The sequence below is a fragment of the Lepidochelys olivacea genome, assembly GCF_965140295.1.
Source record: "Lepidochelys olivacea isolate rLepOli2 genome assembly, chromosome: 4".
In the NCBI taxonomy this organism is placed as follows: domain Eukaryota; kingdom Metazoa; phylum Chordata; order Testudines; family Cheloniidae; genus Lepidochelys; species Lepidochelys olivacea.
In genome coordinates this window covers 85,454,633-85,481,819 of record NC_140414.1, presented here as the reverse complement: position 1 = coordinate 85,481,819, position 27,187 = coordinate 85,454,633, and the positions used below count along the sequence as shown (strand labels likewise).

Below are 27,187 nucleotides of genomic sequence, written 5' to 3'. Positions count from 1 at the left end.
AATTGATAATGTCTCTACCTTTGGGACTCATGAGCGTTGCTTCCATCGCCTTGCCTCCATCACCACATCTTGCCTCATCAAATGGAAGGCACTGTTCTCCAGTTCCTGCTACGACATCAGCATTTTTTGTCAAGTCTTTTGCACCAGTGAGTGACTTTGGACGATAGATCCTGCGTGTGTTAGTGTCAGAAACATACAAATCTCCCGTGACTGGGTCAGTTGCAAGGTAGTATCTGTGAGCTGGGTTGCTGCTGTAAAAGGCGATCACAGATTTAAACATAATGAGTAATAAACTGCACATAAACACTGGAGGAAAAAGTATCAGATTTAACTGGCTACATACTGGCATTCATATAAAAAATAAAAACTGTAGTCATATGCAATTCGAGATGGCTGCTGTCTCTATAATGGACTGAATCAAAACACTCAATTCTGAAATCTCTCTTGGGTGTTTGAAATCCTGATTTGGATCCAAACTTTGCAGCATGCCTCATCCCTAGCTTACACTTGTTTCATCACTGTTATCTCAGTATCCTTTTTATTACAACTTACACAGGGTTGCTGAGGTGCATGGGTTATATTATTCATAAACAGATAAGGTAGGGTTCATATTATTAGTTCGTGGACAGGAGATAAGATGTTCTCCTTAGTATTGGTTTAATCTGTTCCTCTCAAAAGCATGATATGCATGATTTAATAAATTAGGAAAATTCATCTTTTTCACCACAGCACTGAGTGCAGTTTTTTTCCTTTACACAAAGAATCAGATTTCAAGATACTGTACATTTTGGGCACAAAACTACTAACGATGCCAACATAGCCTTCATTATAGTGAAAGAAAGCCTGTATTGCTATCCATTTTCCCAGAAACATATGGTTTGCTGCTCTGATGTTACCACATCTTTGAGAATTACTCTTTTCTCCCCCTACTAGAGAAAAAGCAACTCCGGAGAGTACCCCTCTTAGTTGATATATCATGATCCAGTAACTGAACCTGCTGCAGTTATGATTCTTGACCTGATATATGGCACTAAGAACAGAGATGAGGTCATTCAAGTACAGAAGGTGATTTCTGATGGCCTCCTAACGCATTGAGCCATAGTGCCAGAATAGTCAGTTCCATTTCTGATATGTTCGCAAATGCACTCCTAAAACATATCTACCAATCATGACGATATCCAAACATATGTTCACAAAAAGGTAGTGTCTCACATTTTGTAAATATAAATCAGTGCTAATGTAACACATTTTATACACTACCACTTGCAAAAAGCAACAGAGACCAACATGAAGAAGTTGTGAACAAATTATAGGGACAGCTTTTTATGGCTAGCTACTTTAAAACTATAGCAGAGTGCCATATACATAAAATTGTTTTAACATTTTGGTTCACAGTAAAGAAATCAATGAAGCAGATAAATTATATCAAATGCTTAGTACTTAAAGTACTTAAACACCTTTTGTAAATGACAGGTTTCAGAGTAACAGGCGTGTTAGTCTGTATTCGCAAAAAGAAAAGGAGTACTTGTGGCACCTTAGAGACTAACCAATTTATTTGAGCATAAGCTTTCGTGAGTGTGTTACAGAATTAAACATTATATAACACAGCTGAAAACAATTACATGAAAGTTTACAGTAAATTTGTGTTGTTAATGTAAATCTGAAATTGTTAAAGTACCAAGCTAATTACTGAAACATACTTTCAATTCTTAATTATAACACAAATGATTTATAGTATACTGGTGTACAAACTATTTACATTTACATGGTTACTTTGGTTTTTAAGAAATATTTTGTGCATTTTAAATACAAACGTACTGCAAAGTGCAAAATACAAATGAAATGACTATTTAGGATAATTTTTAGTGTTGGAATACAGGATCATCAGATCAACAACTGTGAATAATTTATATACACAGTATATTTCCTGTTTTTAATAAACAGTGGTTAATTATTTGATAAATAAATGAGGATAAGGCTTCTAATTTTAATACACAGTTCTAATTATAAGCAAAAAGTAATTATTAGTTAAGATCACTTTTCTTAGTGGTAAGTAATAGATTTTCATTAATACAAAGTTATTTAGATGATCATTTGAAAGTGATTTCTGTTTTTAAGGAAATTATCAGATGTGGAGTTTGTTTACTCAGGATATTATTACATAGTTAATATAAGGCTCTTCAAGTTGTTAAATAGAAATGTCTAATTACAGTATATTTTTGAGACATAAATGGTATAAATATATAATTTATTTTCGACTGAAAGCTCAAAAGTTGAGGTAGCCATATTTGTTATAGGCACACCAATGCTGAATTCTGAAGAGCAAATCAGAACTCGGGGATTTCTATTACATATGGTTAGTGAATTAAGTTTACAACCAGTAGCCATAGTACAGGGATGAGCATACTATATAATTACTGAAAACAACTGGTGATATTGATTGGCTACTGAGGCCATCTTATTTAACCACAATTTAAAATACTAAGATTCTGACATATCTGCAAAATCAAAGAAATAGAATCTAAATCCAAGTTACTTCTCCTTAAGTTATCCAGCATTGTCTGACTCATTATAGGGGACTTCGAAGAGCATGCAGTAAGAAAGCAGCATGTACTCAGACTCAGAAGGGACCATTGTGATCATCTAGTCTGACATCCTGCACATTGCAGGCCACAGAACCTCACCCACCCACTCCTGTACCAAACCCCTAAACTCTGGCTCAGTTACTGAAGTCCTCAAATCGTGATTTAAAGACTTCAAGTTACAGAGAATCCACCATTTACACAACTTTAAACCTGCAAGTGAGCCCTGCCCCATGCTGCAGAGGAAGGTGAACCCCCCCAGGGCCTCTGCCAATCTGATCCTGATGAAAATTCCTTCCTAACCCCAAATATGGTGATCAGTTAGGCCCTGAGCATGTGGGCAAGACCCACCACCCAGACACCTGGAAAAGAATTCTCTGTAGTAACTCAGAACCCTTCCCATCTAGTGTTCCCTCTCTGGCCACTGGGAATTTTTGCTACTGCCAGTCACTGCTGGGCCACATGCCATTGTAGGCAGTCCCATCACTTATTGAAACCAGTTAGGCTTTTTGCCCGCACTGCTCCCCTTGGAAGGATGTTCCAGAACTTCACTTCTCTTATGGTTAGAAAGCTTCACATAATTTCGAGCCTAAACTTGTTTATGGCCAGTTTATATCCATTTGTTTGTGCCCACATTGGCGCTTAACTTAAATAACTCTTCTCCCTCCCTGGTATTTATCCCTCTGATGTATTTATAGAGAGTAATCATCTCCCCTCAGCTTTCTTTTGGTTAGGCTAAACAAGCCAAGCTCTTTGAGTCTCCTCTAATAAGGTAGGTTTTCCATTCTTCAGATCAGCCCTTCTTGGCACCTGTTCCAGTCTGAATTAATCTTTCTTAAACATGGGAGATCAGAATTGTGCACAGTATTCCAGATGAGGTCTCACCATTGTATAATGGTACAAACATTTTTCTGTCTCCACTGGAAATACTGTGCCTTTATGCATCCTAAGATTGCATTAGCCTTTTTCATGGTCACATCACATTGATGGCTTAGTCATCCTGCAATCAACCAGTACACCCAGGTCTTTCTCCTCTTCTGTTGCTTCCAACTGATAAATCCCCCACTTTATAGCAAAACTTCTTGTTGTTAATCCCTAAATGCATGACCTTGCACTTCGCATTGTTAAAATTCATCCCATTTCTATTACTTCAGTTTACAAGGTCATCCAGATCTTCTTGTATGATATTCTGATCCTCCTCTGTATTGACAATACCTCCCAACTTTGTGTCATCCACAAATTTTATTAGCACACTCTCAATTTTTGTACCAAGGACAGTAATAAAAATGTTGAATAAGACTGATTCCAAGACCGATCCCTGAAGAACTCCACTGGTAAACTTCCGCCAGCCTGACAGTTCACCTTTCAATAAGATCCGTTTTAGTCTCCCCTTTAACTAGTTCCTTGTCCACCTTTCAATTCTTATTTTAAATCCCATCTTCTCCAATTTAAGTAATAATTTCCCATGTATAACTGTATCAAATGCCTTACTGAAATACAGACCGATTAGATCTACTGCATTTCCTTTGTCTAAAAAGCCAGTTACCTTCTCAAAGAAGGAGATCAGATTAGATTGGTACGATCTACCTTTTGTAAAACCATGTTGTATTTTATCCCAATTATCGTTCACCTCCAAGTCCTTAACTACTTTCTTTTTCAAAATTTGTTTTAAGACCTTGCATACAAATGAGGTCAACAGGCCTGTAGTTTCCTGGATCACCTTTCCCCCTTTCTTAAAAATAGGAACTATATTAGTAATTCTCCAGTCAGAGGATTTACAGATTCATTAAAAATCCTGCTATTGGGTTTGCAATGTCATGTGCCATTCCTTTAATATTCTTGGATACAGATTACCCAGACCCATTAAGATGTCCGAGTTTGACTTCAACTTCCACCTTGGCTGTGGTAATTTCTACCTCCATATCCTAGTTGCCATTAGCCACCCTGCCACTACCCCTAAATTCTTCATTAGCCTCATTAAAAACTGAGGAAATTATTATTTGTTTAGGTGTTAGGCCATGCCTAGATAATCTTTTATCTCTACCCCATCCTCAGTGCTTAGCGGTCCCACTTCTTTCCTTGTTTTCTTCTTATTTGTACAGCTATAGAACCTTTTACTATTGGTTTTAATTACCTTTGCAAGGTCCAACTCTGCTTGGGTTTCAGCAATTCTCACAAAAACAGTATTTAACATTTTAAAAAATTATCAGGGCTGTCATGCGATTAAAAAATTTATCACGATTAATCATGCAATTAAAATAATTAATAATTCACCCGGTTAAACAATAATAGAATTTTATATATATATATACACACAGAGAGAGAGAGAGAGAGTCTTTTGTCTCATGAAAAAAATTTCTCTGGAACCTAACCCCCTCATTTACATTAATTCTTATGGGGAAATTGTATTCGCTTAACATCGTTTCGCTTAAAGTAGCATTTTTCAGGAACATAACAACATCGTTAAGTGAGGAGTTCCTGTACTTGAAAACTGTTATCATGTCCCCTCTCAGTCTTTTCCAGATGAAACAAACCCAATTTTTTCAATCTTCCATCATAGGTCATGTTTTCTAGACCTTTAATCATTTTTGTTGCTCTTCTCTGCACTTTCTCCAATTTGTCCACATCTTTCCTGAAATGTGGTACCCAGAACTGGCCACAGTACTACAGTTGAGGCCTAATCAGTTCAGAGTAGAGCGGAAGAATTACTTCTCATGTCTTGCTTGCAACATTCCTACTAATACATCCCAGAAGGATGTTTGCTTTTTTTGCAACAGTGTTACACTGTGACTCATATTTAGTTTGTGGTCCACTATGACCCCCAGATCCCTTTCCACAGTACTCCCTTCCTAGGCAATCATTTCCCATTTTGTATGTGTGCAACTGAGTGTTCTTTCCTAAAAGGAGTTCTTTGCATTTGTCTTTATTGAATTTCATCCTGATTACTTCAGACCATTTCTCCAGGCTGTCCAGACCATTTTGAATTTTAATCCTATCCTCCAAAGCACTTGCAACCCCTCTCAGCTTGGTATCGTCTGCAAACTTTGTAATTGTACTCTCTATACCATTATCTAAATCATTGATGAAAATGCTGAACAGAACCGGACCCAGAACTGATCCTGGGGGACCCCACTCGTTATGCCCTTCCAGCATGACTGTGAACCACTGATAACTCCTCTCTGGGAATGGTTTCCCAACCAGTTTTGCACCTACCTTATAGTAGCTCCATCTAGGTTGCATTTCCTTAATTTGTTTATGAGAAGGTCATGTGAGACAGTATCAAATGCTTTACTAAAGGCAAGATATAAAGTAAAATATTTTTATACATTATTCTGTTTTTAAATCTATCAAAATCAGAGTCTGTAAATATTAATAGATCCTTTAGTGGACGGGTATGAAAAGTGCTGCTTCAATAGATAATAGCTCTGTGATACTATTTAGCCTTCATTATTATTATGGGATGAATGAGTATTAGAGTGTATTTTCTTTACTTTAGAGTCCTGTGCTGACAAGCTGTAAAGTGACATGTCAAAGGCTACATTGCCTACATCTTAGTTTAAATAGAAATCTCTCTAGTAACTTGAATGTTTTGCAAGTGAAACTAGATGTGCTGCCTTCTCCTCCCTCTAAACCAAGTATCATGTTGTTGTCAATGATGCAAATCCTTGTGGAACACTCAAGAGTAGAAAAAGCAAAGCAGAAGAATCTGCCTGCAGCCTTCAGGGGTTGACCACAACCTCTGGACTTGGAGCCCATCAGCTCTGTTCTTTGATTGCCTGTAGAGGTAGTTGCTCTTGAGTAATGTGAAATATTCCTCTCTCCACCCCCCCCCCCCAGGGCTAAAGGGGCAAATTGTAACCCTAGAGCAGGTCATGTCAGGGTGCACAGTAGGTAAGAATCCTCTTGCACAATAGCTCCACAGCCATTTTTGCAATGGCTTCTGTGGAACCTTTACATGTCTTTCCACCCCAGGCAGAAAGTGCATGATGTCCCCAAGAAGCTGAGCTCCACAACATACAATGGGTGCACACCTTTTGCACAGTCCTCTGAAATTCTATTCTACCCTTGTGCAGAAGAAATGCATCACTTCCATTAGCTGGAGAGCACACATCCACAGGAGAAAAGCACATCCTCCTCAATTTCCCTTAATCCTGCCAGCCCAATTTCCGAAATACCACAGTTGAGAATGCGACTGTAGCATCACAAGTGATAGTGGGGAATATTACTGCTATATCATAGGGAAATATGTCTCGCTAGATGACAAGTCTTCATTCCCTAAACTACTTAGTGATATGCAAACGTTTGAAAAGGCAATGGAGGAGCTCTGTGATACTGCACATGGTGTAATATTTTTAAAACCACAAACTAAAACAAATTTATTATCTAAACAAAATGTGGCATACTAGTTAAAGCACCACACTAGCCAAATAGGGAGTGTGTCTGAATTGTGTTTGAAAAAACAAAAACCTATCTAGAACAGGGGTGGGCAAACTATGGCCCCCGAGCCATTTTAAGCTGATCTGCAAGCCGCACCACACAGCTCAGCCCCATTCCAACGCTCTGGGTGGGGCGCTGGGTCCGGGCTGCACCAACGGCTCGGCCCTGCTCCGGTGCTCCGGCCATGGCGCTGGATCAGGAGCCAGACCATTCAGCTTTGCCCCACTCCAGCTGGGGCGCTGGGTTGAGGGCCGGACCATGCAGCTCAGCCCTGCTTCGGCACTCTGGCCGGGGCGCTGGGTTGGGGCCGCACCACGCGGCTTGGCCCCGCTCTGGCTGGGGCACAGGGTTGGGGCTGCTCTATGTGGCTCCCGGAAGCCGCGGCATGGCCCCTTTCTGGCTCCTACGTGCTCCAATGGGAACTGCAGGGGGTGGTGCCTGCAGATGGGGCAGTGTGAAGAGCCGCCTGGCTGTACTTCTGCATAGGAGCCAGAGAAGGGATATACCAGTGCTTCCAGGAGCTGCTTGAGGTAAGTGCTGCTCGGAGCCTGCACCCCCTGAGCCTCTCCCCAAGCCCCTGCCCCAGCCCTGATCCCCCTCCCGCTCTCCAAACCCCTCGATCCCAGCCCGGAGCACCCTCCTGCACCCCAAACCTCTCATCTCCAGCCCCACCCCAGAGCCCGAACCCCCTCCCGCACCCCAACCCCAATTTTGTGAGCATTCATGGCCCGCCATACAATTTCTATTCCCCAATGTGGTGCTCGGGCCAAAAAGTTTGCTCAACCCTGATCTAGAATATGCAAAAAGAAAACTCAGAATTCTGATCGTTAACAGTATAAATTAAAGAATTCAGAATATTGTATTTAATCATGGGATTTCTTGATGACACTACCGGAAATGACACTTCCTGAACTCTCTGCACTATTACTTCTTAAATTAAAAAAACCCCTCCACAATTAAGGAAAGAAAATCCATATGAGCTAGTATGGCCAGAAGAAGAGTAAATCTTAAGAAAATCCAGGCATATGAAAAAATGAAATGTGAGTCTATGGATATTTGTTTAAAACCAACCAACCAACCATCACCTGACAGGACACACGAACACAGCTAATATGAAAATTGGTATGACTGCTGAGCCTCATGTCTGTCACGACACACACTTATCAGTCTTGTCACAGAGCCCTGCTGTAATGTCACATGTCCAACAAGACAGCCGGCTACCCACAAAGTTTCTCCTCCTTACTACCAGGAGCTGGTAAGGCAGAGAAACTGCAGGGAGTCAAGCTGCCTCTCTTTCTCTCCTCTGGGTGCTCCCCTGGCTGTAGCCAAACCAGTCTGGAGCAGCCAGGAGGAGGAGAAGGTAGCTGTAGCCTTCGGAGTGCCTGCCAGCGTTCCCAACTCTTGTCATCTTGTGAATCTTGGAATCATGTTACTATGCGAGAACTTCAGCTTTCAGTTTTTTTTAAAAGTATGTTTCTTGCCCTTGTGGCTGTACAAAAAATCTTGAAATATGAATCCCAAAAGGCCCCAAATCCGAAGGCTAATAAAAGAAACTCAAAATATATTATATTCACAAATCTCATGAATTTTAAGCTATCATCATCATATTTTGGGTCAGCCTAATGAATTTTGAATGACTGAAGTTGGCAATAATGCTGCTAGCAAGGGATAAGAGGGGAGCCAGAGGCAGGGTTTAAGACTGGGAGAAAGGAGAAGGGGGCAGGCAGCATAAATGGGAACAGTGACTGGGGATTGGAAGTGACAAAAACTGGGTACAGAAAATGGGAACCTGTGGCTAAAAGTAGGATGCAAAAGAGGACAGGATCTGAAGGGGGACAGGGCACAAAGAGGGTCCTTAATGGAGCTGAGAACAGGAATTGAATATCAGTAATTCTAGAACTTGACAACTGGCATAACCAAAGGCAACATGCTCTCCTTTGCAGCTGAAGTCATTATTTTTGAAAAGCACTCCTCATACAATAACAATACCGGAACTGACTAATCCACAATACACATTCATTTGTAAAAATGGACAGAAGAAATATACATTTCCTTAAAAATGCTTACCTATGTCTAAAATCTTTATTTCTTGGTGGGAGCAAGTAAAGAAGAGTGGAAAAGCAATATTAGAAAAAAAGGTTAGAAAAGAAACAAGAGGAGCAGAAGGCAGAATTTAAACTATTATTATTCTAGTGAAGAAGATGAATTATGAACTTTGATCCACCAGAGTTAACTTATTTTGACTCTAAAACAGGAAATAATTAGGCTAGTTTGAATTGCTACAATATTTTTAGATAGAGATATGCATAGTTAAACATTTTAGAGTTAATCAAATTTACTTCATTTTTAAATTGGTTTAATTCTTTCGGTTCAATGCATTATGTAAAAAATTTGGATATATTAACTTACAAAATGTCAGAAAACTATCCCATATTTTAATTCTCAACACCATCTTAAATTCCAAAAGTCCCAGACTAGGAAAAGACATACCTGAGTTCAAGAACACTAGTTACATTTCCAGATGGGAATATGCGCCGAACATAGTTGAAATCCCCTACATACAGGCTGCCATCTATCCCACAAGCTAAGGCTACTGGAGCTAGTAGTTTATTACCATCAGCTTGGCCATTGCAACTTGGGCATGAGATGCTGCGTCTTCGTCCATTGCCCATGATGCTACTAACAACTGGAGGTTGCTGAGAAATAAATTGATTTTCACCATTTCCTTTGTAGAGGATACCTGATAGAAATAAAAATACAATTGCTTCTCACAGCAAAGTCATGTTCAGGAAATGATGATCATTAACAGCAAACCTACCTTATGCAAGACATTTTTTTTCATAAAATTAATTTACAAATAAATCGGAAATTCACTTAGAGAACCCATAGCACCAAATTAAGAAACACTGAAAATAACCCTCTTGTTCAAAATATATAGTAGAATATTAAAAATACTAACATCTGTAATATAAACATGTTTACAATCATTCTGTTTATGATTTTTTATATTTATAATTGAGGGGGATTTTTTTTTGAAAAATTACAAAAATCACATGATCCATTTATTTTTTATGAGACATATGCTTCTAAATCCCTTTGGTTTGAAAATCTCCCTCAAAAGACTGGAGTTCTAACTGCATGTACACTGATTATTGGAAAAGATGGATTTATATTTGGGAGTTTCATTCCTGCAATCATACAGTAACTAATTAAAAACAACCTGTTAAATATGACTGGACAACTACCACATACATCAAATATTAATAAGGGGATACTTCAAAAAAGTTCTGAGACTCAATTTCACATAATAAAAGTGTCTTTTTTCACTGTACAATAATAATCTATCCCTGGTAACAAAGTCTGCACCTAGAATACATCTGCAGTTCTATATGGTTATTAAAAATGTCAAATACAACAAAAAATGTAGTGGCAGGCCAATCTGCTCCTTAAACCTAATTTATTTAGGTTTGAAAAGTACAGTCATTTTATGAAGACAAAGGAATATGCCAGCAGTACTTTTATATGGCCTTCACAGGGAACGTGGGAAGCAAAATACATACCTGATGTTAAATTTTTCAGTTAGAGAATTATGTTTGAATTTGGACTCAGTTAAATGTTACCAGCGTCCTCATTATTATACAGATCAATGACTCCATGAAGGTCTGCTGTATGGATGGTCAGCTATTATTGTTACGCTCATATGTCACAATAAATCTTCATGTGGTATAATCCATGTAAACCACATGTCCCTTTGTACTTTATAGTGCTACGTGTTTTATTTCTTGAGTACAAAGTTTCAAAAGCAGTTTTTGGTGCTAATGGTAACTCTTCTTTTTTGAGATACTGTTAAAACAATCAATCTTACAAAAACACATTTAGGAAACTTGAGAAGGTGTGTCGCTCCTCTTCCCCCCACTTTTCCTGCAAGGCACTTCTTAAGTTGAAAAGAGATCAGAATAAATATCTTTCCTTTTTCACTTAAACTGTTTTTGGTTGCTTCAGTTACTTTTTTAATGTCATACAATTTGGTGGAGGTAAATACCAGAGCAAATATACATTATGAAATCAGAAAGGATGAAACTGGCTTACGAAAACTTAAAGAAAAGTCATCAAAATAAGGCTGCATCATAATAGCAAATGGAGTTTGTTTTTCATGAATAGTCTGAGAAAGAATGCATTAATGGCATCTGAAATCCCCTTCCTATGATTACCTCATTTGTGACAACCATGGAACCATAATTTTGCTGAAATAGCTAAGTTATATAATTTTTATAAGAAGACTCCTACAAGTCAAGACTCTGCACTAGTGCACATGATTTATTCTGTCATTACTTTGAAAAATTGGTCCTTCATATTTCTCCTCTATTATCACAGAATGGAAAGATGAACATTAGAATATTTATTGCAGTGGTTCAGGGTGTCCATACAAACACCTGTCACTGTCTGTACCCTCTGAATAAATTTCTCCAGCTCATCCACCTTGTCATTACAACTAACTACTTTCTTTATTCAATTAGACACATGTCACTTTGAAAAGTCATACTTGTCAAATCTACTCTTGAACATAATTTAAAGCCACAATCAATTCACCTTGTGAATAGAAACAACCTCATAATTTTTAAAAAACTAGACTAAATAAAACATGCATCTTTGCATTTTTATAAATATCTTAAGAATTTTGCATGGTTCTTTTCTGACATTTTAAATTCAAAATTTCCATTTCCCCTTAATTGGTTATATTATTTTTCTCCTATTCAGCAGTACCAGTTAGGTTACGACCCATCATATCACACCAGCTAAGCAGGATCAAACTGAGCCAACACGTAGATGGGAAACCTCCACAAAAGACTTGGATGCTGCTGGAAGGAGCATTCTTCTCTCTCAGGATAGCTACACCACAAATGAAGGTGTCATTGCAGTGCCGTAACAATAGTAGTGAAGATATGGTGGCATAAGGCTTCACTTCAGGCTAGCTGCCACAGGACAAGACTGCTGGTGACACTGGGTGCGTATTCAGGTTGCTGGCCCATCCCGAAGTCCATGCCACAGCATTTTCACTGCTATTGTTACCTGTGCTAGATTAAAGTTAGAGTGGGTACATCTGCAATTGCACCTTCAGCTGTGGTGTAGACATGCCCTAGATCAGTACTGAACTGATGCCCCAGCATAGTGTTAGAGGGAGGCCCTGCCACATACTTTCTGTAAGAGTACAGCACATCCTGACCAAATTCCAACTTGCGTAATTTCATTCTGCTTATCTAATTTTCCTTACAGATTCAACTGAATACAGTATTCTTCACTTCCTTTTCTAAACTCTTATGCCATGCTGCTGAACACTGTTAAACAGCTGCCTCGTTTTATTCCAAAGTTGGCTATATTTCACTGGGGAGTGGAGCAATCCTCATATGAATTTTGGTTTTGGATCCTTTAGTATGAAAGGCACTATGTAAATTATAATTACTATACTATAATTCTGACTGCTGCTTTGTTGCTCTGGGCAGTCCCTAGCAATCTCCACCACTCCCCTTCTCCATCAAGTGAGGAGCAGTAGGCAGGGTGGAACTGATTGTTGGGGAGCTGGTTCAATCTAGCTGCAATGAAGTGACACATGAAAATGTACAGGAGTTAGCAGTGCCTATTCTAAGAGAAGAGAGCCTCTCTGCCCCACTGGCTTCTTCTTGATGTCAGTGTTCCCAAAAGTGCTGCAGAGTCATTCATGAGACATCCTGCCAGGGAGAGGGGCCACAAGGAGAAGCATTAGCAACATGAATTGTAAGTAGCCTGTCTCCATGGAAATGTACTCTGTGGAGTTGGGGCGGGGGCATGACAGGACACTCTATAATAGGCCAATGACAAGCATGTTAGACACATTGATGCTGCTTTTGACACCCATGAAAACTCAAATCTTACTAATCCACAATTGGTCCCCCATTAGCTGAAGTTAGTGAGAATATAAGAACGTAAGAATGACCATACTGGGTCAGACCAAAGGTCCATCTAGCCCAAATATCCTGTCTTCCAGCAGTGGCCAATGCCAGGTGCCCTGGAGGGAACGAACAGAACAGGTAATCATCAAGTAATCCATCCCCTGTTGCCCATTCCCAGTTTCTGGCAAACAGTTGCTAGGGAAACCATTCTTGCTAATAGCCATTGAGGGACCTATCCCCCATGAATGTATCTAGTTCTTTTTTTGAACCCTGTTATAGTTTTGGCCTTCATAATATCCTGTAGCAAAGAGTTCCACAGGTTGACTGTGCATTGTGTGAAAAAATACTTTTTTGTTTGTTTTAAACCTGCTGCCTATTAATTTCATTTGGTGACCTCTAGTTCTTGTGTTATGAGAAGGAGTAAATAACACTTCCTTATTTACTTTCTCCACCCCAGTCATGATGTTATAGACCTCAATCATATCCCCCCTTAGTCGTTTCTTTTCCAAGCTGAAAAGTCCCATTCTTATTACTCTCTCCTCATATGGAAGCTGTTCCATGCACCTAATCATTTTTGTTGCCCTTTTCTGTATATTTTCCAATTCCAATATATCTTTTTTGAGATGGGGCAACCACATCTGCATGCAGTATTCAAGATGTGGGCATACCATGGATTTATATAGAGGCAATATGATATTTGCTGTCTTCTTATCTATCCCTTTCTTAATGATTCTCAACATTCTGTTTGCTTTTTTGACTGTTGCTGCACATTGAGTGGATGTTTTCAGAGAAGTATCCACAATGACTCCAAGATTCCTTTTTTGAGTGGTAACAGCTAATTTAGACCCCATCATTTTATATGTATAACTGGGATTATGTTTGCCAATGTGCATTACTTTGCATTTATCCACACTGAACTTCATCTGCCATTTTGTTGCTCCATCACCAAGTTTTGTGAGATCTCTTTGTAACTCTTTGCAGTCTGCTTTGGACTGAACTATCTTGAGTAGTTTTGCATCATCTGCAAATTTTGCCACCTCACTGTTTACCCCTTTTTCCAGATCTTTTATGAATGTGTTGAACAGCACTAGTCCCAGTACAGATCCCTGGGGGACACCACTATTTACCTCTCTCCATTCTGAAAACTGACCATTTATTCCTACCCTTCGTTTCCTATCTTTTAATCACTTACTGACCCATGAGAGAACCTTCCCTCTTATCCCATGACTGTTTAATGAGGCCCTTGTTTATCAGTTAGAAGTCAGCTTGACAACTTTGGGCTTTAATCAGATCTCTGATTTGTGCCTGTGGCTGGCCATCAAACCCATTCACCTCACAGAAGGCAGGCAGTGTTTGCATCGCCATCCTTCCTTCACAGTTCTGTTGAGTCAACTTTAAGTTGCAGTCTGAACCCTGTCTGTGGAGGCTGCCCAGGGAACATGCTGAATCAGGACATGCCCTGCATGCCTTGGCCACACACCCCTCTCCTTTCCAGCCAGCACAGCTGAGAGCTCTAGTAGAGGGGAGGTGCAGGTGCTTTGAGCTGATAGAATCCCTCTCCAGGTAGACATTCTGCTGCTGGGGATTATGACTTCAGTAGGAGTTTCTCCTGTGTAACTGAGGGCCAAAGTGAGGTCTAAGAGTGAAGAGATCTGGGTCTGGCAGAGGCTTTGATTATTGCTATGTAATTTTCACTAAGTGGGAGCAAAAGTGCCAGTCATCACACTGATAATACATAACTAGTAGGAAACAATTTCAGTATTCTGAGATATGATTTTTTTTTAAAAATCAGGGCTTCCTTAATGGCACACATAGTCATTAAAATATTAAACATATATTAAAACCAATTTGAAGATAAAATAAAATTTTGTAAACTAAAAAAATTCAGTAAGATGTTTTTCATTGTGACACCTTTGTTAAGGAAAATCCCAACAGTTTATGTAATTTTAAGGAGCGAGAAATATGAAATATGGCATCAACTGTAAATCTTTGTTCAGGTATGGTACCTTTTTTAAACCGAAGAAAATATTTGATTAATTATAACAATATGCTTCAAGCAAGGGCACTAGAGTAAAATATTAAAATGAACAATAACAAGAATACGTCCTTACCATTCTGAACATCCAACACATGATGTTTATCCAATGTCCAACCACCCATGTTAGAGGCATCCAGTTCATATCCCTGCAAAATGGCAGTCCGCTTTTCCCAGAGAGTTAGATCCAAACAAGACTCGTATTCATAACCCACAGACACTGGAATCATAATAAAACATGTTTCATATTCCCCACCATAGTTGAAAAATGGAATTTTGTTCAGAAAACTAACTTTACATTTCTATACTAAGCTTGTGATTAAAACCTGTATATCCTTTATCATACAGAGATTGTTCAAATATTTCATAATTTAAAAAAGGAATTTCAGATGGTTAAAATTATTTTGTTTTTAAAAAGAGCAGTAGACTAAGTCTGTCCTAAGACAAGGATGCAGTACAGAGTGGGTTTTTTCCACATTAATTTTCCACTGTGCTTAAAATGAGATCCACAAAAACTATCCACATTGGGTCTATCCTCCAAGTTATTTAATACAAATGAAAAACTATCAATTTGTGATCTCTTTTTAATTTGAAATACATTTTTATTATAAAAAGTTTACCTTAATTCTTTCTAATACATTTCAGTACAATGCTGTTGTGCTAAATATTTTCTGATCAACTGATATGGTCAGTTTCAATTTAACACTATGATTCCAAGATAGTAATAGATTCAGAAAAGCATCACACTGTACATACCAACAGCTTCAGATAAGCCATAGACCTTCTGGTTGTATGCATCAGTTTTATCCCATATGAAAGTGTAAGCCAGATTTGGGGATGCAGGGAACCATTTCTGGAAAAGTCTTCCCACCACTGCCACCATAAGATGAACTTTCATTAAGTTAAATGGTATAACAGACTGGGTCATGGTGATCTTAAGAACTGATTTATATCCTGCAGCTCTAGAGCTTAAGTATGATAATTTCAAATCAGTTCCTGGAATTGTAGTCTCTTCATGAAGTACCTAATTGTTGATAAAGAAACATTACAATAATGTAAGTTATTTTCAGATTAATCTGAATATAATAGTATTTTAAAATCATACCTTGAACAGTATATTAAAATCCATAGTGAATCAGAGCCTATATCTGAACTGCATTTTAATAAAGTAAAACATTCTAACAAAAGAAATCACAATATTCTACGTTTTCTTAAAGACATCTTACAGTCTTTTTGTGATGAAGTCGCTCAATTATTATTTTCTGCTGCAAACTTTCAAAGACTTACGGACATCTCTTTGTTTTCCTGGAAGAACACCTCCAGTCTCTTTTTCCACAACAGTTTTGTCAGTAAAGCATCCTCTTTCTGTCTAAGTGCACTGGGCAAATAGCTTCTTCTGAAGCCACCATCCATGTTGTGTATCACATACAGTAACTGTGATACAGCTAGCACTCTCCCTATTGAAGATAAATGAGCACTGGGCATCTGAGATCCAGCAATCACTCCTACATGTCCCTGCATGAAGCTGACAATGCTCTTCTGGGATAGACACTTAATTCACTCAGAAGTGAGAATGCTTCTCTGAGCAACATCAACAAACCTAAGACACCATATTGTGACAAGTCAATTTTACTATAATTAAGAATGCAATTATGAAGTTACTTGTTAGCATACAAAATAATTCCTTTTCCCCATCCCTTGTCTATATTGCCTATTTAGATAATAAGCTTTTCTGGGCAGCGAGTTATTGCTTAGAATGTGTATGTACAGCCCCTCACACAATGGGGATCCAGATTTTGATTAGGGCCTCTAATTGCTACTGTAGTACAAATGTTAAATAATAATACTAGTGTTTCATAGAATATCTGTCTTATTTCTGTATTGTAAATATTTTAAACTAGAGCTTTCTTCCCCATATTTCCTGATCAATTTTCACTGTTTGGACATCAGCTCATTGCTTTCTGATATCAGAAACGTTCAATCCTGTTTTTATAAGTTTTTCCACCTCCCATGAGAATTAGAGTTTGTGTGTGGTAGTTGGACATGAAGGGTTTCTGCATTCTATGGATTAAGATAGTCCATCACCTTTATTTCACTCAGGACTTTAACTGGATAAGAATCACATTCCTAAATACTGAAGGCAGAGCCACCAAGCATCCCCATTAAAATTAAAAGCTTTCTATAAATCACATCTCAGGGCTGAATTAAAGCAGTATGGGGACATAGCAGCACTTAGTGCTCCTGGGAAACAAATTTAGGCAGCTTTACTCTACTTTTCCATCCCTTGGTCCTCGGGGCAGCCAAGGCCAATGTACTAACTTATACTGGTGGATAACAGTCTGCAGGGAAGCACTGTGCTCTACCCAGCTTCTCTACACCCCAAAATGTCATCTATGTTGAGGCAAGCACCAATACAGGCTGGCAGAGGGCTGGCTATGGGAGCTCTATGCTAGGGAAATCCTCAGATGCAGTTTTAAAACTGCTTATACACCCTTTAAGAGGTTGCTTCTTTAAGAAGGTCCAAGGACCTGGCCTATAGAGTTTAAGAGGCCTTAGATGTCATAATATCCGATAACTGATGGAAACTACTGCAGGTATGTTAAGAAAGATTTACATGACATTAATTATATTCTTCTCTTTTCTCTTTCTATGACCAATTATCACTGGCAGCAGCTTAGCTCATCTAACAGGAAGCTTAGGATGCAACAAAGCTGTCATTCAAGTAAGGTATATATAGGCAAGCACCTCTCTTCTCCTCCAGTCAGAAACTTCCCACACTGTGTAGAACTTCATATTACAGTAGAAAGGAAAGGAGGAGTAGAATGGGGAACAGGTTACTAGGACAAGTCCAATTACTGATAAGCAATTCTTAATTGTCAAATATCTGCTCTTCCCACTTCACCAATCATCACTGAGAGCAGATGACACACAGTACTGTCATTAAGCAAGTGCTTAAAATTGGTGATATTTGTGTTGCCTCTAAAATTACTTTTGCAGTGCCTCGGCCCAAGTTGCAGAGACTATAGGGGATGCTCCTCTGAACTGGAGGGTAAACAAATCTCTGCAAGCTAAAAATGTAAAAACCCATCCAGAGATATAAGTAACTGAGGATCTGTTCCTTTACTAAGACCTTCAAGGTAAAACAACTCTTTAAGGTGTTTGAAGGACTCCCACGCTGCACTTAAAAAGTGAACTAACAGATGCTGTTCTCTTTCTGGAGGAAAAAAAAAGCAACTTGAGTAGAGAAACAAAGGAAAACAACATCCATAAATGAACACAGCATGATGGTTCCTGTTAGTCCCAAAGTTTACTCAAATCTTCTCTTGCAACCAGAAAGTGAAGAAGAGTAGTGCTAAGTCCTAAAGCATCCATCCACCTGCTTAGCTGAGAGAACAGAAAGTAAACAGGCCACTCTGGCGGGCATTTTCAGAAAGCTCTACAGTGGGTTTGGATGGCTGCCTCATTAAGAACCAGGAGCCAAATTCAGGTCTTACTGAGATGAAAAACTGACTATTGCTAGGGTAAGATTCACAAAGGGGGCTCAGCACTGCAACTCCTCACTTTAGGTGCTCTGCTGCTTAGTAGAATCCACAGCCCAGACGTAGGCACCCTGGCTTCCTATGCAATGCATGGGGAGAGCTAGGCACCTAACCATGGATCCACAGCCAGCAAGGTGAACGAGGTGCTGCTTATGTTAGCCATAGGAAATGCCCAGGAGAAGGGTGTGGCCTAAGCACTGCCCCCAAAGGATCTTAGGTGCCTAAATCTGGGTCAGAGGGAGGTGCCCATCTTTGGTTGGGACTTATAGTCATGAGCCCTATCCTCTCCTGGAATGAAGTGTCTAAGCCCTTTCTTGCAAACACAAGTAAGAGAAGCTGCCACATACTCCCCCTTATAATCTTGATCCAGGGGTTAGAGCGCTCACCCGGGATGTGGGGGATGCTGATTCAAATACCCCACTTTGTGTGATTAGGTCTGAACCCACATCTATAACCTCTCAGGACAGCACCTAACTTCTGGGCTATGGGATAGCAACAGGTGGGTCTCTCTCCATCTTTTCTGTTGAAGCCGTTCCACTTCCTATAAATACTTAAATATTCAGTGGATCCGGGCGAGAGAATGATTTTACATCCCATTGGTTCGGGCACTCAACTAGGAGGTGGAAGACCACACTTCAAGTCCCAGTTCCAATGACTATTTAATTATACAAAGTTGAACAGCTTCAACAACAGAAACTGAGGGGGAGACCCTACCAAAGAACACCCTACAGCTCAGTGGTTGGGTGCTCACTTCTAATGGAGAAAATCCAAGTTCAAGTCTTTGCTCCACATTAGATATAGAGGGGACATGAACCTGGGGCCCAACATCCTTGGTGAGTGCTCTAACCTCTGGGCTAAAAGGCATAGACACCACAACTATCATAATTTTTTGCTAGAAGGCACAGGCACCACCTCCACCTGCTCCTGTGCTTTGTGTGGGGACTGATCTGTTAGGTGGTCTCTGAGAATGCCTACTGGATTGGGTCTCACAGGGGACATAGACGGGGAATGTTTACTCGGTTTTAGGTTTGAGCTGGGGGCCTGGGTGTCTGTCCTGATGCAGCTGTGCACATGCTCAGTGGTAGATTTTTAGGCACCAAAGGGACTTTTAGGAGACTAGGGACTTTAGGCCTAGAGACCTAGGATTGGGCAGCAGCTGAATGGGCGTTTTGAGGATCTAAATTTTGGACTTAGGTGTCTAAAATGGCACCCAAATCCCTTTGTGGATCTAACTCCGAATCCTGGAAATGTAACAAGTCCTTACAAATCACACTGTTCCACTAGCTGTGCTCTGTCTTAACTGAGCTCCCTGAGAACTTCGGCAATCTAGAGGTGAGTAAGGAACCAGCCCTCCTCCTGAACCATTAATTCTCTAACCTTATTACTAAAAAGTTAAATCTGCAGATACAGACAGAGTTTCTCACAGGTGTCTGGATGGTGAATCCGTTAAATGAAGAACTAGAACTAGAAGGTCTTCAAGGACAAAAATCAGAATTCATCAGCTCAGCCACTCTGCTCATACACTAACTTTTCCCAATAGGGAATCCAAGTGTCTTGAAGAATACTAATTCTGCATGGGGATGAAGTAATATTCCAGGTACCAAAATACTACACTGAACTACTAAATCCCAAAGGATGAAACATTGCATTTATGCATGATCAAGCCTCTTAGAAGGACAATTGTGGAACACTAAACCTACAGTACTCAGATAAGGGTCATCTCAGTTTCCACAGAAACAGAGAAAATTTGTCCTACTGAGAACTCAAGTTGGCCCACTCAGCCATACATGGCCCAAGAGACCCAACTTACCCACGTTGCAAAATGCCTTAGCACTGCAGTACTGACTATTGTAAATCACATCTCAGGCCTGAATTAAAACAATATGGGGCCATAGTAAGTATGGTGAAACTAACTGGGGTTGATATGCACTGATGGATGCAGGACTGGAGAAGATACAGTCAGAGTGAGGTAAAGAACTCCTTCCCACTACTGAGTTTGGCTGCATTGAGCAACTGCCATGAATGCTCGAAGGCCCAAATCCACAAAGGGACTTAGACATTGTCAACATTGAGTATTGCAGTGCCTAACTTTTAGATGCCTAGCCACCCAATGGAATTCATAAACCCTGAACTGGGTGCCTTGGCTTTAAATACAATGCACAAGAAGAGAGAGGTGCCCACAAAACGCTTAGGATCCACAAAAGCCAGCAGGCAAGAGAGGGTGCTGCCTAAGCTAGTGAATAGCAGATGCTGAGGAGAGGGGTGGATCCTAAGCCCCACTCCTCTAAGTCTGGGCTAGAGGTAGGTGCCTCTCGCTCTGCTTGGAGAGCTGGAACCCTCTCCTGGAGTCAGAAGCCTAAACCATTCCTTGCATTATACAGATACAACAGAGATGGGAGCTGTAGAAAAGCTTTAGGCAGATAGAAGCACAGAAGAAGTATAAATCAGGATATTTACAGATTCCAGAGGTATAGAAGTATAGAAAATGAAAACTGCTGGACCCAAGCTGGAGAGGATAAACCTTGGAGATATTTGATGAAAGGGTCTATCCCCAGAACTAGATAAAGTTCTCCAATCTTTAAGGGAAGTCTTAACAAGCTCTGTCAGGGTTTCCTCTCAAATTATTGTAATGGGATCTTGTGAGCAGCAAATCAACAGTTCGGCTTACAATTAAGACCAAATGAATGATAGAGCTCATCCATAGAACTGAATCTCCAATGACACATTAGACTGAACAAAGACCATACACCTGCTGACTGGTCTCACCACTAATTAAACCAATGATAAGTGAAGGGAGTAGAAGAAAAAATCTTTCTAGTTCCTATGCTCTCATTGGTGCAGGAGAATTCATTCTGGACACCAAACTGAGCAAGGGCTTGCAGAAAACCCAAGTCAACCTTATCATTTTGAGCATCCATGGTATTCAGCTATGGAAGTGTAGGGGAAGAGAAGCCACTAAAACTCAACTTCAAAATGGCTTCTCGTCAGGGCCACAGAAAGATTTATCCCACCAGCAATATGGAGTGTTAGACATACCTGGACAAGGTTTATAGTGGGAAAAGAGCTCCTTGTTGTTATGTTGTTTGAGAATCTCCTCGTAAGAATGGCCCCTGAAAAGGGGTTGTGACAAAGTTCCTCCTCTGCCTTGGTGGGTCCTGCGCTTATTGGCGGATTTGCTCGCCTCAGAGGTTCATGGCAGACTTCAGTTTGGCCACTTTTGTGGCTCAAATCTGCAGTTCACTCAATTAGCCTCATCACTGGCCAGCATGGGGAAAAGGAAGAAGGACAATTCCTGCAGACTCTGCTGATCCACCTAGTGGATCAGGGAACAAGCCAGAGACCTTCTCGTCTGGTGGAACCCACAGTCCAGGTCAACTCCTCCAGTATCAAGTAGGGAGTTGGGGGAATGGAGGGATGGGGGGAACCCGGGCCTGCCCTCTACTCCGGGTTCCAGCCCAGGGCCCTATGGATTGCAGCTGTCTACAGTGGTTCCTGTAACAGCTGCGTGACAGCTACAACTCCCTGGGCTACTTCCCCATGGCCTCCTCCCAACACCTTTTTTATTCTCACCACAGGACCTTCCTCCTGATGTCTGGTAATGCTTGTACTTCTCAGTCTTCCAGTAGTACACCTTCTCACTCTCAGCTTCTTGCTCTTCTTGCTCCCAGCTCCTCGCACACACACCACAAACTGAAATGAGCTCCTTTTTAAAACGCAGGTGCCCTAATTAGCCTGCCTTAATTGATTCTAGCAGCTTCTTGATTGGCTGCAGGTGTTCTAATCAGCCTGTCTGCCTTAATTGTTTCCAGAAAGTTCCTGATTGTTCTGCAACCTTCCCTGTTACCTTACTCTGGGAAAAGGGACCTACTTAACCTGGGGCTAATATAGCTGTCTTCTATCACTCTCCTGTAGCCATCTGGCCCGACCCTGTCACAGGGTGGAAAATAGAGGTTACGGAGGGGGCAGAGAGGGAGGTAAATTCGATCGCATAGTTGGAATGGATGATGTACCCACCTGACCATCGTTATTCCACTCTAGATGTGGAAAAAGAGTGCTAAATGGTGTGTGGGAATCGGCAGGTGGTAGCCTAAAGTATCTTTTAGATGGGGGTTGAGATTGGGATAATGAGGTTGCCACAGAAGGTGCAGGGAAAGGGAACTTCTGAACCCTGTGACCACAGGCGCCAACTTTGTGGATGCTCCGGGGTTCAAGAACTCATAGGAAAAAATAGTGTCCAGTTTTCAGAATGGAGAGAGGCAAATAGTGTTGTCCCCAGGGGCTTGTACTGGGACCAGTGCTGGTCAACATATTCGTAAATGATCGGCAAAAAGGGAGGTGGCAAAGTTTGCGTATGATACAAAATTACTCAAGACAGTTAAGTTAAAAAAAGACTGCAAAGCGTTACAAAGGGATCTCACAAAACTGGGTGACTTGGCAACAAAATGGCAGATGAAATTCAATGTTAAATGCAAAGTAATGCACATGACAAAATATAATCTCAATTTTACATGCCTAAATTAGCTGTTACATATCATGAAAGAGCTCTTGTAGTCATTTGCGGTACTCTGAAGCACTATGTTTCCAGAGTACTGCAGATTTATAAGAATCCTTTTCACTGTGCCTGTATCATCCTGAACTCATTCTCCAGCTTCAGAAGACTTAAAAATCATCTCCAGTCATCAACAGAACAGACACAACTGAATAATGTAGCTGTCCTTAATGTGCATCAAGACAACACCAGGGAACTAGATGTAAATAAGATTGCTGACATTTTCATCTAGAAAGCAACAGTGAGACATAATGTCTTTAAACTGGGACGTTAGTGAAGATAGCTTGTAGGTGATTGGAATGATTCAAAGATACTGTAATTCATGGCACATCACAATAACAGTAGCTGCTGTCCTCAAAGATGTATCTGCTGCATCTACTTAACTGGTCTTCCTCAGTGAGAGCCTGAAATCGAGCTCTCTCCTTGTTGATGAAGTCTGTGAATTTGGAATAATAGGATCATAGGACTGGAAGGGATCTCGAGAGATCTTCTAGTCCAGTCCCCTGCACTCAAATATTACAATAATTCAGGTAATGATATTTAGCCATCAGTGCTTGGTAACTGGCTATTCTGAACTGAAGTCTAGTAGAAGCGAAGATTATTCCTCCCAATAAAACAAGCAATTTACCCTCTTTATCGACTGGAGTAGATCTAGGATGTTGCTGCCTAGATCTGTCTATGGCAACTCAGACAACTAAAGAGTTAGGAACAAGATGAGAAAAGAGAAATTCCACCCTTTTGGCTGGGACAAAATAAAGGTTTTTTTCCCTCGTGGGGGTAAGGACATAAGTGGCTGGGGTATTCCAAACTGTACTAGCTGGTTCCAGAATGGCTTCATTAACAGGAAGTACTATTTGGCTGGATCTAGACAACTGGAGGATCTCCATGAGTTTATGCTGAGGATCCTGAACCTTCCTTAAGGGAGATCCATAGCTCCTGTGCAACCCAACATAACAGTTCCTGAAACTGCTTCTAGTCATTAGGGGGAATGGAAACATTGGAGCAAGTGCTTCATTGAGAGATGGTGAGGGCAGTCTGGTTGATACTGGCAGAACTTCTGGATCCAGCTCATAATCTTTCTCTTCCATGGTGTCAGGAGGAATCTCTGGCTGTCCTCTTGGTGAGGAAGAGTGGACTGACTCCCTAGATTGCGTTGACTATGCTGGATGATACAGGCCCCACTCTCCCCAGTTTGGCCAATAAGGTGGGTCAAACAGTGATTGTGAAGGTCCCCATGGCATGGGGTATCAACAGTTTTGAGGCAGTTGTAGGTTTGGAGGTTGGTTCCAGACCAATCCAGATCGCTTGTCTAGGAAGGCATGCCTCAGAGGAGGAGACATCGGTTCATTGGGTGGTTCAGAATTTCCTGAGAAAGAAAATGCTGATTCTGCATCCATTAGCAGTACCAATGGTTCCGTTGTACGGAAACCATGACTAGATGATGGAATGGGAGAGAGACTCTTCCACTTAAGTTGCAACTCCTGGTGGATTTAGGACCTCCTTTGTGAGGGAAGGACCTGGTGGTGATGGAGGCTGGGGATCTCAGAGATCAAAGGTGTCATCAGATGGAGCATAAGACTGCTCACTCTAGAGTGCAAGGGATCTTGTCCATATGAACTAACATAGCTGGAGCAATTAGTACCAGAGGCACCGTTGCTGCTGGAGTGCAGTCTGGTACTGACAGAGCCCTGGATTTGTGGACTTTCTTGTCATGACCCTGTGACTTAGAACATCCTAAGTCCACATAGGCTAAACAAGAAGACTTGCCCCGGGTCTGACTGCGGCCTCATGGCCTTCTCCAATAAGTGCTTCTTAAGGCAAAGTTCCCACCCCTCAAAAGTATGACCAGGGAACTAGTAACACGATCTACACCTCGCTGAGAGGTGCGCAATCCCAAGGCAGTAAAGGCTGCGTTGATGGTCATCATTGCCTGAGAAGCAGCATGGGCTGGAAGCACAGATTTGAAGCTCAGAATCCTGGGCATAGTACGGGGCAGAAGGGAATTCCTCCTGATGGAGAGTATAACTATTAAATTACCAAATTTAGCTAAAAACTATCAGATAAAGCTCTAAAATGTTTTACAAAATATATACATATGTATTTGCAGCTCACAGAATAAAGGAAGATGAAGCTCCAGACACTGGAGGTGTCAACCCAAGCCATGCAGTGATAAGAAGAAACTGGAGAGGCAGTCAGTCCACTCTGCCTTTTATCTTCCAAGTTGGAGGCATGAGGAGAGCGAGGGCACATGCGCAGATTAACAGACACTGCTGTCAAGAATTCTCCGACTTGGGCGCATGTGTAGCCATGGAGGAATACGCATAGGGACCATCACTCAAAGAAGAAAGTTAAGTTTAGACTCTAAGAAGCACATTATACTTTTTTACAATGTAACCATTTCTGTTTCCACTTGTTATCCCTACTCTCTAACTCTTAAATCTCAATCTTTGCTAATAAAGTTATGACTGTTTCACAATAAATATATTTTAGTGCTGTGATGTTATACAGGATCTGATCCTGACTTGTACCCGTCAGCCTGTGTGTATACTGTTCCTCTGGAGAGAGAATATCTGGTAATTTCTGAGTGTCCCCAGGCTGGATACTACAGTGGGGATGCTTTCAGAGGATTCAGAGGCTAGGATACACCTACTGTTAACCTGCAAGGCAAAGTAGGGGATGGCAGACGCCTGAGGAGATTGTTTTGGTGGGCAACAGACTGATGGTGTCAGGGAGCTGACACCCAGATTAGCACCAGTAACTCACTCTCTCACTGAGGCCAGGGGGGAAACAAAGTGATCCACAGTCCTGGGCACTCTGAGAAGTGTCATACCAGGATCTAGTCCTTCTGCTCCAATGACTCATATTCACAGTGGAGCAGCTTCAACAGGAGAGATTGAAAGAGCTCCACATCAGAATATCCCATAGCTCAGTTGTTAGGTCACTCCCCGGAGAGAGAACAGCTCCCTGGGGGACTTGAACCGAGGGTCTCCCACATCTCAGGTGAGTACCTTAACCACTGAGCTAAAAGTTATGAGGATGCAGCAGTTCTGGCATTGGCTGTTTTGTGTGAACTCATGTATTGGACCATTCCACGAAGCGAGCTGCACGCTTACCAGCTCAGACCCAACAGGCAAGTTAGACAGAGGAAAGACTATCTTTCTCCAGTCTGTGGAATGCTCGGGGGTGTAGGTGTCTGTTAGGTGCCTGGCATGGGACTTCAGCGCATATACGCTCAGGCAGACACAATGGCACCTTGGGAACTTTTAAGGCTAAGCAAGTTTGGTTGACTAAGGGCTCAGTGGAAGCTGAGCAGGTATTTTGTGAATCCCAGTGGGGCCTGATTCTGGGATTTAGGCACTTACAGTGGCAGTTAGGTGCCTAAATCCTTTTGTGTGCTGCACTGACTCTAGAGGTAACGATTCATCATCCCCTAAAAGTACTGTTTCCAGAAGAACACTCTTAGGGTTACAGTACCTTTAAGGGATGATGAAGTGTTACCTCTAGAGTTAATGCAGCACATTATTCTCCCCTGCGTGTGGTGCTGAGTGTTGCCAATCCACATTAGCAGGATGGTTGATTAGCAGGGAACTGGGGAGTTGCTCCTCTATGTTTTCTATGCCAACTCCAATCTTCCCTACAGTAAATCTGGCTCTGGCTCTTTTCAGAAAAACAAATACAAGCACTCCTCAGAAACGTAATGGATAGTTTTTGAATAGAATAAGCTGCAAATCTGAATTTGTACTGGGAGATGTAGCATTATGCACATGCTTCTGAGATTAGAATCTGACCTTCATGGAGTATATTAGTCTAGATATATTTGTGTAACTTCCATTAGAAGAAATATGAGTTATGTGTATGCACTGAGTGAGAAAAAAATCCTTACTTTGTGTTTTTGCATAGTCTAATTATTAGCTTTTTGCATGAATAATTAGTGTCTTACCTTAATCAAAAAGTGCTCACATTAGCACAGGTCAAACAATAAGCCAGGTGTGAAGATGGCTTTTTGGAGGGGGATTATTTTTATTTTTTTATATATGCATATGTAACAAAAAGATTTTAAGGCTCTTTACAACTAGCATTGTACAGTATTACTTTTTTCCTTGTTTTATAATAATATA

The 27,187-nt window shown here is 40.8% G+C and overlaps 1 protein-coding gene across 2 annotated transcripts in view; it reads right to left on the bottom strand.

Moving 5' to 3' along the window:
• The window catches only part of TENM3 (teneurin transmembrane protein 3), a 615,209-nt gene that overhangs the window by 43,050 nt on the left and 544,972 nt on the right, over nucleotides 1-27,187 (bottom strand). Inside the window, exons 22-26 of one of the 2 annotated variants that reach the window (XM_084626411.1) lie at nucleotides 15,738-16,005; nucleotides 15,058-15,201; nucleotides 9,510-9,759; nucleotides 9,087-9,107; nucleotides 19-251 (exon numbers count right to left, since the gene is read on the bottom strand). In XM_084626411.1, the coding sequence (XP_084482537.1) occupies nucleotides 19-251; nucleotides 9,087-9,107; nucleotides 9,510-9,759; nucleotides 15,058-15,201; nucleotides 15,738-16,005 (916 nt within the window). The remainder of the gene's footprint in view (nucleotides 1-18; nucleotides 252-9,086; nucleotides 9,108-9,509; nucleotides 9,760-15,057; nucleotides 15,202-15,737; nucleotides 16,006-27,187) is intronic. The other variant, XM_084626412.1, reaches the window with a different exon arrangement.